A 14186-nucleotide genomic window follows, 5' to 3' on the forward strand; every position below is an offset into this window, starting at 1 on the left:
TATAGGCGCCCACCACCACGCCTGGCTAATTTTTGTGTTTTTAATATAGATGGGGTTTCACCATGTTGGCCAGGCTGATCTCCAACTCCTGACCTCAGGTGATGCACCCACCTCGGCCTCCCAAAGTGCTGAGATTATAGGCTTGAGCCACTGCATCCAGCCTGTATTTTTAGTAGAGACAGGGTTTCCCCATGTTGGCCAGGCTGGTCTCAAATTCCTGACCTCAAGTGATCCTCCCACCTCAGCCTACCAAACTTCTTCTTACTTTAAATTCATCCTCCTTATTTATCAGCCAAGACAAGAGGCTTTGGTGGTCTTGAACTCTATTCCCAACTCCTTGAACAGATCCTGCTGCATAATGGGTGTTGAATGAATGAGTGAGTGAATAATGGAGAAACGGGCCCTGGGCAAATAATTTTCTGGCAGGGCTTCCCAGAGAGGTAGAACCAGACTATCTGACCTCTGGGGTCCTTCCCCGCCCCCACCCAGGCCCAGGTGCTGTTCTTCCTTGTCATCATGGTCTCCTTTGCCAACTACTTGGTGGGGACGCTGATCCCCCCATCTGAGGACAAGGCCTCCAAAGGCTTCTTCAGCTACCGGGGTATGTGCTGATCGAGGCCCTGACCATGGCTCTGGGGACAGGGATTCTCTGCCCAGGAATCTGGCCCATTGTGTGAACATTGGGGGGGATGGGATTACCCGATCCCATGGTCAGGGGCTGCCTGCCCATCAGGTCCCAGCAAGGGGGGGTCAAGCCCTCCAGGTGAGCCTTACTCAGGCCTTGCTTTTCCAGCGGACATTTTTGTCCAGAACTTGGTGCCTGACTGGCGGGGTCCAGATGGCACCTTCTTTGGAATGTTCTCCATCTTCTTCCCCTCGGCCACAGGCATCCTGGCAGGGGCCAACATATCCGGTGACCTCAAGGTGAGCAGAATACCCGCCCTTCCTGTGTCCTGGCACCGCACAGGGGCTATGAGCAGAATCCTGCTTCCTGCTCTACTGGCATCTGCCACTGGGCACTGAGACCTGGGAGGCAGGGCTTCTAAAATCCAGTCCAGTCCAACTCAGCTCAGTTCAACCCAATCCAACCGATTCCATTCCGTTCTGTGGTTGTTTATGAAGACCAGCTGTATTCTAGGCTTGAGGGGCACCACGAAATGGCTAGGTTCCTCCCTAGTTCCCAGAACTCTCAGCTTTAGGGGAAGACTGGCCCAGCTGTGACCTTAAGAGCTCAGCCTTGCTCATGCACATCTGGGCTGACATCCTCCCAGGGCTCCCCACTGCGTTGCTGCAGGCAGGCTTCTTGGCTTGGCATTCAAGGCTCCAGCCCACCTATCCAGCCTCATCCCTGACCAGGGCCACCCTTCCCATGAGCCTGCTCCAGCCCTAAGGCTCTACTGCTTTGCCCATGTTACCCTGTCCCTCCTCCACACCTTTGCCTGTGCTGCACTCTCCACCTGCAACTCCATACACTTGCTTTTTTACTCTGAAAGTTTTGTTCTGTTTCTCTTTCTTTTTTTTTTTTTTTTTTTTTGAGCTGGAGTTTTGCTCTGTCACCCAGACTGGAGTGCAGTGGCACGATCTCAGCTCACTGCAACCTCCGCCTCCTAGGTTCAAGTGATTCTCATGCCACAGCCTCCAGAGTAGCTAAAACTACAGGCACCTGCCACCATGCCCAGCTAATTTTCTTTTTTTTTTTTGAGACGGAGTCTCGCTGTGTTGACCAGGCTGAAGTGCAGTGGTACGATCTTGGTTACACTGCAAACTCCACCTCCCGGGTTCACGCCATTCTCCTACCTCAGCCTCCCGAGTAGCTGGGACTACAGGCACCCACCACCATGCCTGGCTAATTTTTTGTATTTTTAGTAGAGATGGGGTTTTGCCATGTTGGTCAGGATGGTCTCGATCTCCTGACTTCAAGTGATCCACCCGATTCATCTTCCCAAAGTGCTGGGATTACAGGCGTGAGCCACTGCTCCTGGTCTGTTTGTCTCTCAAATACCTCCTTCAACTATCATCTCTCGCAGCCCTTCCATCAGAGTCATGGTTCCCCCAGCATAACGATGTCAGGCCAAATGCGTATCTGTTGCCCTGGCATCTGGAGAACGGAGACTTGCCTCTATCTCCCTATTCCCTCCCAGCTCAGAGTCTGGCACATACGAGGTGCTCTCTACATGTTTGCTGACTGAATCATGGTGAAATGCAGTGTTTGAGCAATAGTACAAAGTGCTGCACCATCGGGGAGAAGGAGAAACTAACGTTAGCAGGAGTTCCAGCAGAATTTCTGGGTGCAGGAGGTGCCAGAGCTGGGTTTTGAAAGATGAGAAGCTGGCGGAGCCTTTGCTCAAAGGAGGTGGCAGGCAAGAGGGGGTGATGAATGCGGAGCTAGCCCCATGCTGGAAATCACAGCTAACCCCTACCCCAAACCTCCAGTCTCATTTGGAAGGCACTCCTTGATGCATTTTCTTAAGCGAATTAAGGACTGTGCATTGAGCCAGGCACAGTGGCTCATGCCTGTAATCCCAGCACTTTGGGAGGCCAGAGCAGGTGGATCACTTGAGGTCAGGAGTTCGAGACCAGCCTGGCCAACATGATGAAACTATGTTTTAGGCTCCACTAAAAACACAAAAATTAGCCAGGTGTGGTGGTGGGCTCCTGTAATCCCAGCTACTCGGGAGGCTGAGGCAGGAGGATTGCTTGAACCCAGGAGGCGGAGGTTGCAGTGAGCCAAGGTCGCGCCACTGCACTCCAGCCTAGGCGACAGAGCAGAACTCCGTCTCAAAAAAACCCAAAAAACAAAAAGGACTGAACATGGAGGTGACTGCGAAGCCAGCCTGGCTTTAACTGGCTACGCACCAGGCGGTGTTCGGCAGGGCCTGGAATTTGGAGAACAGCCGGCCATTGGTTTGTCTGGGGAATGGCCAGCAGAGGCCTGGTCTGCCTGCCCTGAGGTCCCGCGGAGGTTGGGCCTGTGCTCAGACAGCCTGGATTTCATGGAGCCTCATTAGATCGTTGCCTGGGAATTTATCTCGATGCCTCATCAAGCTTTTTAGGTTACCAGCCAGCTGGTGTCAGCTGTCTCGAAGCTGGGTGAGGCCCGCACCTGCACTCTGTCCTAAATGCCCTCAAGCTTTAAGGGGCTCTTGGATGGCCTCCACCTATCCTGTGGGACAGCATCCTCAGCAGCAGAGCCACTGTTGGTGGAGCCCTCACTGTGACATTTCGGGCAAGTCCCTTTGAAACTCCCTGGGCCTCAGCTTCCCCAATTCCAAAATGGGACGAGTCCAGCCCCCACCTTGCAGGGCGGTGGGGAGGATTCCATGCGCTAATTCATGTAAAGTGCTTAGAATAGTGCCTGGCTCAGAGCAGGAGCTAAGAGCTTCTTGTCATCATTGTCATTTTTTACCATGATATAGACAAGCAAGCCAAGGTCAGAGAGGTTTGGGGGCCTGCCCAGGACTACACAGGTGGCAGAGGAGCCGGAATGCCAGTTTCTAAAACAGAGAGGCCTCAACTACATCACCATTTCATCATCCAACAAATATGTTCTGTGTGGCCTCAGGGCATGCCCCTGTGCACAATACTGCCCCAGCCCAACAGCTCACATTTATTACACGTATCCCCTGCCAAGTTATTTTCTGATCTCACAGATGGGGAAACTGAGGCTCAGGGACGTTAAGGGGCTTCTCCCAGTGTACACAGCAGGGAAGAGGTGGGCTGAGATGTGGACCTGGATGTGCCTAACTTTGTTAAATGCCCAGGCAACAATCTCGAAGTTAGTGACACATCCAGGTCCACATCTCAGTCCACCTCTACCCAGCTCACCTCTTCTCTGCCTGCCTCTTCCCAGCACATCCAGGGACTGAGATCTCAGATCTAGATGCAGGAGGTAGGATGGGGGTTGATGGCTGGCGTATTTGTGTTTTTACCACAAATTGGGGGGCTTAAAAACAGACCTATATTCATTCCCAGTTCAGGAGGCTAAAAGTCCGGGATCCAGGTGTCGGCAGGACCAAGCTCCCTCTGAAAACCCAGGGGAGAATCCAGAGAATTAAGAAATATTCCTCATTTCTGGTGGCTGCTGACAATGGCTTTCATTGGCTGGCAACTGCGTCACTCCAATCTCTGTCTCTGTCTCACGTGGCCTTCTTTCATCTGTGGGTCCTTTCCTTGCAAGGACATCAGTCATTGCATTTGAGGCCCACCCTAATCTGGTGTGACCTCATCTTCATTAATTGCACCTGTAAAGACCCTGTTTCCAAATAAGGCCACATTCTGAGGTTCTGGGTGGATGTGAATTTTGGGGGACACTATTCAATCCACTAGAGGCAGGGTGGGAGGCTGGCGTGTTCTGTTGGCTTTGGAGCTAGGGACCCCATGTGCATGGCCCAGTTGAGTCAAACAGGTTTGCCAGGCAGAGCTGGCAGGTCCATGCCTGCAGGGGTCCCACAGAGCCCTGGGGGTGGAGATTCCACCCAAAGCCCTGCCTCGAGAAAAATTAAAAAAAAAGAAAGCAAGAAAATATGAGCAGAGATTTATTTCTCAGAACGGTAGGAGAAAGTTTGGGGTGTATTCTATTTATTGTTGAGGAACCAGACAAATCAATTGGTGCATAATGATTGAACATGCCGTGAGGGCTGGCGGGGAGGGGAGTCCTGGTCTAGGATCTCAATGTGGATTAATTTATTTCACCAACATCCCTGACAGATAAGGGGCCGGGGTGTGAGAGCACAGCCCCCTGCCCAGCTGGCTGCCTGGAACTGAACCCGGGCAGGCCGACTCCAGAGCCCACCACCCTACCCCCGCCCTCACCACCCTCAAAGCAAGCCCTGGCCAAGTGCCCTCTGTGGCCCAGGCGTGGAGCTGTTGAATTTCTTCTCTCTGCCTCCATCTCCCAGGGGCTTGGGTGGAGCCTCCGCCCTATGATCTCAGTTGTGTTCATCCCTCTGTGGGGGTCCTCAATCATGAGGCTCTTTCCTCTCTGTGCTGGAACGGGGGCTCTGAGGGGCCAAGGTCAGAGGTTGCTGTCCCCAGCCTTAGCCTTAGACAAGGAGGACAGGCCTGGAAGGAGGCCCAGGGGCTGCCTAATGTCCTCCCTCCTTCCTTCCCTCCTTCTCTCCCTCCCTCCTGCAGGACCCTGCTGTAGCCATCCCCAAGGGAACCCTCATGGCCATTTTCTGGACCACCATTTCCTACCTGGCCATCTCAGCCACCATTGGTAAGTGGCTGCCCCAGTCAGTCAGGAAGGGGAGGGACCTGGCCTCCACCCTGCCGTGTCCCAAACCCCCCACCACTGCGGAGATCAGAGGGTGGGGTTTGACTCTCTAACACGGAGAGCTGGGCTGGGAGGGTATGGCGACCTCAGGATGTGAAGCCTTGAACCTATCTCTAGGGTATCTTGACAATGATCAGAGCATCTTCATGGCGGTGGGCATGACGGGGTCAGACCAGGCTCCTTGGGTCCCTTGAGGGCCCAGATTCATAAGTGTGAAGATCCTACAGGACAAATCTAGGAGTGATGATGATGATAATACCAGCAACTGACTTCCCACGTGCCCAGCCCTTTGCATGCCAATCCTATCACTGTCATTTTCCCTATTTCACCAAGGAGAAAATGGGGGCTCAGAGATATTAAGTGATCTGCCCAGGGTCACACAGCCACTGAGTGGTGGAGCCAGGCTTTGAGCCCAGGCCTGGGCTGTTAACACCTGCCTTGAACTGAGATTCTCACAGGTGCACTTGCTCCCAGTGGCCCCGTTTGAGGCAAGCTGTTCACAAATGGCCAAGGGACTTGGTCCAGCTCACAGCCACTCAAGGTGTGAGATCCAGGTCTCCGATCTAAGGAGGACATTGTGATCTTGTCACTTAAGCTCTATGCCTCTGTAAAATGTCAACAACAAAAATAATAGTAATGCCTGCTTGGAGGTTGTTGTAAAGTACTTAGCATGGCTCCGGGCACACCTCCATTGTCATCATTATCATTACATGATGAAGGGACAGCTGCCCGTCATCTGCAGTGTCTCACCCTCTGCAGAGGTGGGGCTGGAAGAGGACAGAGTAAGGAGGGAAGGGAGACCTCCCCACGCTCTCCCTCCTCCTCTCAGGCTCCTGCATGGTTCGTGATGCCTCTGGGGTCCTGAATGACACGGTGACCCCTGGCTGGGGTGCCTGCGAGGGGCTGGCCTGTGGCTATGGCTGGAACTTCACCGAGTGCACCCAGCAGCACAGCTGCCGCTATGGCCTCATCAACTATTACCAGGTTACCGCCAGGAGGGCTGATCCACCAGACTCATTGGGGGCTGGGTGGAGGCTGCAGGGCCCCTTGCGGGGCTGGAAGTTTGTGGAGGGGGGAGAGTTTTGGGGGCCGAGCCCTAGGCTTAGGGGAGAGGGGTTCAGAGCCCAGGTCTGTCCAGTCCTGACCTGACACTGGGATCTCCAGGGGTGGGTCCTGGACTCAGATGGAGGCTCAGGACCCAGCCCCTGCCCGCAGTAGGGAATGAGTTGCCACAGATGGGGGCTCCTGGCTCAGCCCCCTACCATGGAGTCCCTGAGCCCCAAATCCCCACAGACCATGAGCATGGTGTCAGGCTTCGCGCCCCTGATCACAGCTGGCATCTTCGGGGCCACCCTCTCCTCCGCCCTGGCCTGCCTTGTCTCTGCTGCCAAAGTCTTCCAGGTGAGGCCACAGAAAGGGGTCGAGATGATGGGGGGTGAGGAGCCTGGGCTAGAGGCACAATAGGGCGGGTACCTGGCTGACTGCTACAAACAGCGGAAGGTGTCATTAGACCGGGGTCTCTAGCCAGAAGGGAAAAGAAGCTATCAGCAAACTCTTGAAGGAAGCAGCCCCTTCCAGTGGTGTGACTTGATGAACACCTGCAGCCCCCACCACACACTCCCACCTGTGCCACCTGCATCCTGTCCGCAACTCCACCATTCAAGCTCTACCCAAAGCCATCCATGCCCTGGTCATGCCCTTTTACTGTCTTCACAGTAGGGCGGAGGGAGAGTGATCATCCCTATTTAATAGAAACAGACACCAGGACCCAGGTTGGGGAGGTCACAGAGGGCACCAAGCCGGGGCTGGAGCTCAGGTGGCCCCAGGGGAGGGGAGGTGGCAGGTTCCAGCCTGGGGGTGAGTGAGGCCTCTGGTGCTGCAGTGCCTTTGCGAGGACCAGCTGTACCCACTGATCGGCTTCTTCGGCAAAGGCTACGGCAAGAACAAGGAGCCCGTGCGCGGCTACCTGCTGGCCTACGCCATCGCCGTGGCCTTCATCATCATCGGTAAGGCTCTGCCAGGGCTCACAGGGCCCGGCCTCCTGTTCCCCTGGCCGGCCATGAGGGGCATGGGGGCCGGGCTTTTCTCCTGCCTCCTCATCTCCCCGCCCCAGAGCCCCGCCGGGCCTGACAATTAGTGGGCACTCAGAGGCTGTCTTGAGGGGTGAGGCCCCACCTGGAAGGAGATGTCGGGGGGCCATGTGATCCTTCCCCTTCCCACCTCCAGGCAGGTGGCTCCCAAACCATGTCAGGCAGCAGAGCCTTCTGCTTTGTTAGAAGAGAACTTACCTGTTCCCCCAGTCTGCATTCGCGTGTCCTGGCAGCTAGCATCCCACTTCCCTGGGTCTAAACAAACCCCCAGAACACCTTTGGAGCATGGGACAAGCTGACTGGTCCCTTCTTGGGATGGGATACCAATGGCTGGTCAGTATCCTCATAGGTATATAAACTAGATAACCCAGTTCCTCAGACCTGGGGCTTCTAGACTCCTTGGGCTTCAAGATGGCAGATATCTTAGGAGAAAAGAGCCCAGGTAATCGGTTCATTAGATCAACTTCCTATCCAGGCTTTGCCATGTGCCAGTTGTGTGACCTTAGACAAGTTACTTCACCTCTCTGAGCCTCATTTTTCTCATCTGCAGAATGGGAGCAATAGTGCCTAACAGGTGTGTCTCAGATGGGCAGGAAAACACCATGTGTGCAGGAAGATCTACATGCATTCATATATGCACACACACTCACATGTGCACACGCCCGGTACTTGCCTAATTTACTTAGCTATGGAGGCAGAACTCGCTAGGAGAGAGGTGGCCATGCTGCGACATGATGTCCCCTGGCCCCTGCTCCCTATGCAGGAGTGGGGTGGGGGTAGACTACTGGCCAGCCTCCCTGGGCTCATGGGCACCCTCCTGCCACCAGTGAATCCATGCTGTTCAGGCTGGCATCACAGTCCATGAGATTTACCCTGATAGCCTAGTCACTATTACCCAAGGGAAGCTTTCCAGACACCAGGTGCTACTGGGTGCTGAACCACATGAAGAGGTGGCAGGGATGGAAAAGTCTGGTCAGACTTGATATTCTCTGGCTCTGCCTCTGCTTCCTGCTCACTGGGGCCCAGAAACACATTTCCCCACAATATACCCTGATTCAGATTCAATGTCCTTTCATCTGGGTGGGTCTGACTTGACTTCAGACTGAGGATCCGGGCAGGGTTCTTAGGTGATTACATGAAATCATGGACAGAGGACCTGGCACATTGGTGCATGCTGTGTTTTGCGATCACCAGAAGCAGGCCCCGAGACAAGGATTCATATGTGAAAGTTTATCTGGGGTGCTGGGGGCAGTGGCAGGAGAGGGTAACAGGGAGACGGGGAAGAGGAAGCAGTTCTTGGGTGGGTGAACACTGGGTTACCACTGGGGTACCACTGGGGTGGAGCTGTGCTATGGCCTTAGCTGTCCTGGGTCACATTGCAAAATGTATTTCTGGCCGGGCGCAATGGCTCACGCCTGTAATCCCAGCACTTTAGGAGGCCGAGGCAGGCAGATCATTTGAGGTCAGGAGTTTGAGACCAGCCTGGCCAACATGGTGAAACCGTTTCTGCTAAAAATACAAAAATTAGCTGGGCGTGTTGGTGCACACCTGTAATCTAAGCTACTAGGGAGGCTGAGGCAGGAGAACTGCTTGAGCCCGGGAGGCAGAGGTTGCAGTGAGCCGAGATCATGCCACTGCACTCCAGCCTGGGCAACAGAGCAAGACTCTGTCTCAAAAAAAAAAAAAATTTCTTGCTGTCATTTGTGGTCAAAACAGTATGACAGCAACTACCCTTGGTCATCCCATAGCCTGGTGGGGTCTACTGTCACACTGACCCCCACTGTCTTAAAAGCTGGGTGTTTACAGTTTACAAGATACTATCCCTTTGAGCTTCACAAAAGGATGGACCCATTTCACAGATGAGATGGACCCATTTCACAGATGAGAAGGTTGAGACTGACTGAGCATTGGTGGCCTGTCTGGGGTCCCCCACCCTGGGAAGGAGAGTGCCAAGCCAGTCCTTGGCAGAGTTACCCAACAGGCTGTCCTCTCTCTCCCTGGGTTCCTGAAGCTGAGCTCAACACCATAGCCCCCATCATTTCCAACTTCTTCCTCTGCTCCTATGCCCTCATCAACTTCAGCTGCTTCCACGCCTCCATCACCAACTCGCCTGGTAAGCAAACCCTTCACCCACCTCAGGAGGAGGCACCCAGGGGCTAGGGGGAAATGGGGCATGGGGCGGGAGTGCGAGGCATGGGTGGAGGTCAGCAGCCCAAGGTCACCTCTCAATTTAAAACCATTGAAAGGGAACATTAATAGAATAATAGCGGCTCTCGGCTGGGCGCGGTGGCTCACGCCTGTAATCCTAGCATTTTTGGGAGGCCGAGGTGGGCGGATCACTTGAGGTCAGGAGTTTGTGATCAGCCTGGCCAACATGGTGAAACCCTGTCTCTACAAAAATACAAAAATTAGCCGGGCGTGGTGGCAGGCATCTGTAATCCCAGCTATTCGGGAGGCTGAGGCAGGAGAATCACTTGAACCAGGAAAGGGGAGGTTACAGTGAGCTGAGATCGCACCATTACACTCCAGCCTGGGTGACAGAGCAAGGCTCTGTCTCAAATAACAGTAATAATAATAATGATAATAATAATAGTGGCTCTCCTTTCTCAAGCACTGACAGCGTGCACTTTACATGGATTCATACATTGTTTACCATCTGTAGAGGTTGTCCAGTCTTTTCCTTCCCCAGTTTTACAGGAATCGGGAGCCTGATTCCTCAGAGAAAGAGAATTGCCCAAAGTCACAGCTAGACTGTCACACACAGTGCTGCAGGTTGCACACTGCATAACTCTAGGAGGCACCATTCATATAGATTTCAGACATTTGCGTGTTTATGATGGAAAACTTCTGGCAGATGGCAATAAAGAGTCTTGAGGAAAACTTTTTCTTTTTCTTTTTTTTTTTTTTTTTTTGAGACGGAGTCTCGCTCTGTCGCCCAGGCTGGAGTACAGTGGCCGGATCTCAGCTCACTGCAAGCTCCGCCTCCCGGGTTCATGCCATTCGCCTGCCTCAGCCTCCCGAATAGCTGGGACTACAGGCGCCCGCCACCTCGCCCGGCTAGTTTTTTGTATTTTTTAGTAGAGACGAGGTTTCACCGTGTTAGCCAGGATGGTCTCGATCTCCTGACCTCGTGATCCGCCCGCCTCGGCCTCCCAAAGTGCTGGGATTACAGGCGTGAGCCACCGCGCCCGGCCAACTTTTTCTAACTAGCTCCAAATTGCCGTTGCCTTTTACCAGGCCACCTTTTACATAGACCCCAGTGTTCATGATGGCCCTGGAGTTGCACCATGAGGCAGCTGTCACTAGTGGCAGCCCTGGCCTGGCCTGCGGGTGGGGAGCCAGGCAGAATCATGTCCTTCCCCCTCCATCTCACCTCCTTGGCACCATGGGAGCTGGTGCTGTTGCTGACATGGGATGTCCTATGGCCGTATTTGGCCAGAGCTGGATGCTCCTGGTGAAATGCCAGCCGAGGCAGGTGTGTGATTTGCCCCAGAGCCTGTAGACCCCGCCCCAGGAGGCAGGGTGGGTGGTACTCATGGCTGGCGGGTTCAGGCTGGGACCCCGACTCTGGGCACTGCTTGCATTACTGCCAGGCCCTGCCCAGCAGCTCTGGCCTAGAAGGAGGCTCCAGAGTGCCAGGCATGTCCACTGATTGGTGCCCTCGGTCCAGGGTGGAGACCTTCATTCCAGTACTACAACAAGTGGGCGGCGCTGTTCGGGGCTGTCATCTCCGTGGTCATCATGTTCCTCCTCACCTGGTGGGCGGCCCTCATCGCCATCGGTGTGGTGCTCTTCCTCCTGCTCTATGTGATCTACAAGAAGCCAGGTGTGCATCTCAGCTGCGAGGCTGCGGCCCTCCTCCCCCAGGGTAGCCATGCAGGCGGCCCTGCCCTCTGCCCCTGGCTGGAGAGCCCTGAGTCAGGCTCTGTGCTGTCCAGGGCCCCTCTCTGCCCCTCCCCTTCATCCCTCCCCATGTGGCAAGGAACCCCAAGGGACGTCCCCACTCAGGGCCCATGCCTCGACTTCTAAGCCACCCCTGGGCACCCAGGACCCGGGAATCCCCTGTCCAAAGGACCCTGAGTGAGCTTCCAGGGCCTACGTTGGCCTCTTCCCTAGGGGTGTCCCCCAGGAGGGGTCAGCAGGCTGCTGTGCACACCTAGGCCTCAGGGGTGGCCGAGGGCTGGCTGTGTGGATGGCAGGCAGACAAATCTTGGACTCCGAGCAAGGTCTCTACTTGTCTGCAGGCAGGGACCCTGGGGTGGCAGCAACCTAAGTACGGGAAACAGGGCTCTGAAAAAGCCTGGGATTCTAAGTCTCAACCTGGGCTTCTAGGCCATCGTGAAGGTTTGGCAAGGCAGGAGGATATCGTGTGGAACTTGATGTATAACTTTTTTGAGGGGGGACTGGGGGGCAGAGTCTCATTCTGTCACCCAGGCTGGAGTGCAGTGGCACAGTCTCAGCTCACTGCAACCTCCACCTCCCGGGTTCAAGCAATTCTCCTGCCTCAGCCTCCCGAGTAGCTGGGATTACAGGTGTGTGCCACCACACCTGGCTAACTTTTGTATTTTTAGTAGAGACAGGGTTTCACCATATTGGCCAGGCTGGTCTCAAACTGCTGACCTCAGGTGATCCGCCCACCTCAGCCTCCCAAAGTGCTGGGATTACAGGTGTGAGCCACCGTGCCTGGCCTTGATGTGTAATTTTTCAACGTGCAGCCACACGGTCTGCAGGCCTCCACCCTATAGGCTGCCCACCCCAGGTAGCCCTGCTCCCATGGGTGCCCAGTGCCTCGAGAAGGCCAACATTGCCTCCATCCCTCCGCCTGTCTGGTTTCTTCTACTGATTCCTAACACTGCTCTCACCCCTGCTGCTCCCTTGCTCCCCCAGAGGTAAATTGGGGCTCCTCGGTACAGGCCGGCTCCTACAACCTGGCTCTGAGCTACTCAGTGGGCCTCAATGAGGTGGAAGACCACATCAAGAACTACCGGTGAGCAGAGCTGCCGGGACCCACCTGGGACCCCGGGGCTGGTGATGGCTCCACCCTGGGAGTTTCCAAGCCCAGACCTGTCACCTGACCCAGGCAGACCCAGGGTGTGTGCAGCCTCCACTGAGAGAGGGAACAGAGGTGGAGGAGCCACCCAGCCGCCACGAGACAGGGGTGGGCATATCCTGATGGGGACCAAGCAAGTCAAGGGGCCTCTCCATGCCTCGGTTTCCACAGTGGAAATGTGCTTTGTTGTCGAGGTGATTGTTGCTGCAGCTCCCATCACAGTATCCCCGGAACCAACAGTGACGAACCTCCCCTGGGTACCCTTCAAAGCCGATTCCCCTCTTTGTCAAGGAGGATTATGCACCTGCCATCCCCTTCCCACCAGATCCTAATAATTATTGGCAATATCTATTTTTGTCATGCTTACCATGAGCCAGGTGCTTGCAAAGTGTCTTACACAGCCTTACAAGAACCAGCTGAGGTCCAGGAAATTACTAACCCAGTCATGGACAAGAACACTGAGGCACAGAGAGGTTAAGTAACTGGCCCCAGGTCACACCGCTAGTGAGTGGCCGATTAAGTCTGGCTCCAGTTGACTCAGGTCATGGCCCTTGACCACTGTCATCTGCTGCCTCTTGAGTAACCTGCCTGGGTAACTGATGAGTTTGTAAGTGACAGACTTCCTCACTCCCAGGCTTTGTTCTTTCCCCCACCGTGCTGGGCTAGGCAGGGCAGGGGAGAAGCATGGGGGGTAGCATTTGGTGGCCTGAGCAGGAAGGACCAGGGAGACTAGTGTGGAGGTCACCAAAAGAGTCGGAAAGGCCCCAAAAGTCACCCTGGATTTATAGGCGGGAAGCCAAGGCCCCAGGCATGTAGGGTCATGCTGGTGGCCACACCACCATTCAGGGAGCCTGGGAGGTGCCTTTCGCACTCAGACCCCCATGGGCTCTCTCCTGATGGCTCCTGCCCTTTTCCCTTCCCTCCTCAGCCCCCAGTGCCTGGTGCTCACGGGGCCCCCCAACTTCCGCCCGGCCCTGGTGGACTTTGTGGGCACCTTCACCCGGAACCTCAGCCTGATGATCTGCGGCCACGTGCTCATCGTGAGTGGCCCCTGGAGGGGCGCAGGGCAGTACTCCTGGGGGAGCTGCCTGTGTGTGATGTCAACCCACAGAGTGGGGGCTGAGGGAATGCGGAGCAAGGGGTGCCCAGTCAGGCACCCCCATGGATCCCATTCTCTCCCACTCCTGGCCCCTCTTGCTGGCTTCTCCCGCAGCTGCCCTGCCTCTTTTCTGCTCCCTCCCTCTGCCTTCCTCCCCGCTTTCTCCCCTACTCCTTGTGTTTCCCTTATCTGGGCAAAAGAAAAGGGCACCATGGGTGCTGCCAAGTCCCTGGGGCAGCCTCCAGGGCAGGAGAGGGGCTGAATCTCAGGCTGGAGGGTGAAGGCAGCCAGTGATGTCCCCTGTCCCACCCACCCATAGGGACCCCACAAGCAGAGGATGCCTGAGCTCCAGCTCATCGCCAGCGGGCATACCAAGTGGCTGAACAAGAGGAAGATCAAGGCCTTCTACTCGGATGTCATTGCCGAGGACCTCCGCAAAGGTGTCCAGATCCTCATGCAGGTGCCGTGGACTGGGGGCTCCCCTACAGGACTTATGGATTGGTGACACAACCTGGAAGGCAGAAAGTCTTGGGGGCCCCTTTGCTTAAGCCTCTTTTGCTGCAGAAGGAGGCCCAACTTTTTTTTTTTTTTGAGACTTGTTTTGCTTGTCAGCCAGGCTGGAGTGCAGTGGTGCGATCTCAGCTCACTGCAACAACCTCTGCCTCCCAGGTT

At 55.2% G+C, this 14186-nt stretch overlaps 1 protein-coding gene across 4 annotated transcripts in view; it reads left to right on the forward strand.

Moving 5' to 3' along the window:
* SLC12A3 (solute carrier family 12 member 3) overlaps positions 1-14186 on the forward strand; it is a 48632-nt gene that overhangs the window by 6642 nt on the left and 27804 nt on the right. For all 4 annotated transcript variants that reach the window (XM_025370646.1, XM_025370648.1, XM_025370645.1 and 1 more), the window contains exons 7-17: positions 490-601; positions 794-924; positions 5134-5218; positions 6105-6259; positions 6569-6676; positions 7158-7281; positions 9377-9478; positions 11036-11191; positions 12253-12352; positions 13344-13455; positions 13834-13974. In XM_025370646.1, coding sequence (XP_025226431.1) covers positions 490-601; positions 794-924; positions 5134-5218; positions 6105-6259; positions 6569-6676; positions 7158-7281; positions 9377-9478; positions 11036-11191; positions 12253-12352; positions 13344-13455; positions 13834-13974 — 1326 coding nt within the window. The remainder of the gene's footprint in view (positions 1-489; positions 602-793; positions 925-5133; positions 5219-6104; positions 6260-6568; positions 6677-7157; positions 7282-9376; positions 9479-11035; positions 11192-12252; positions 12353-13343; positions 13456-13833; positions 13975-14186) is intronic.

This window comes from Theropithecus gelada, chromosome 20 (assembly GCF_003255815.1).
Source record: "Theropithecus gelada isolate Dixy chromosome 20, Tgel_1.0, whole genome shotgun sequence".
Lineage (NCBI taxonomy): Eukaryota > Metazoa > Chordata > Mammalia > Primates > Cercopithecidae > Theropithecus > Theropithecus gelada.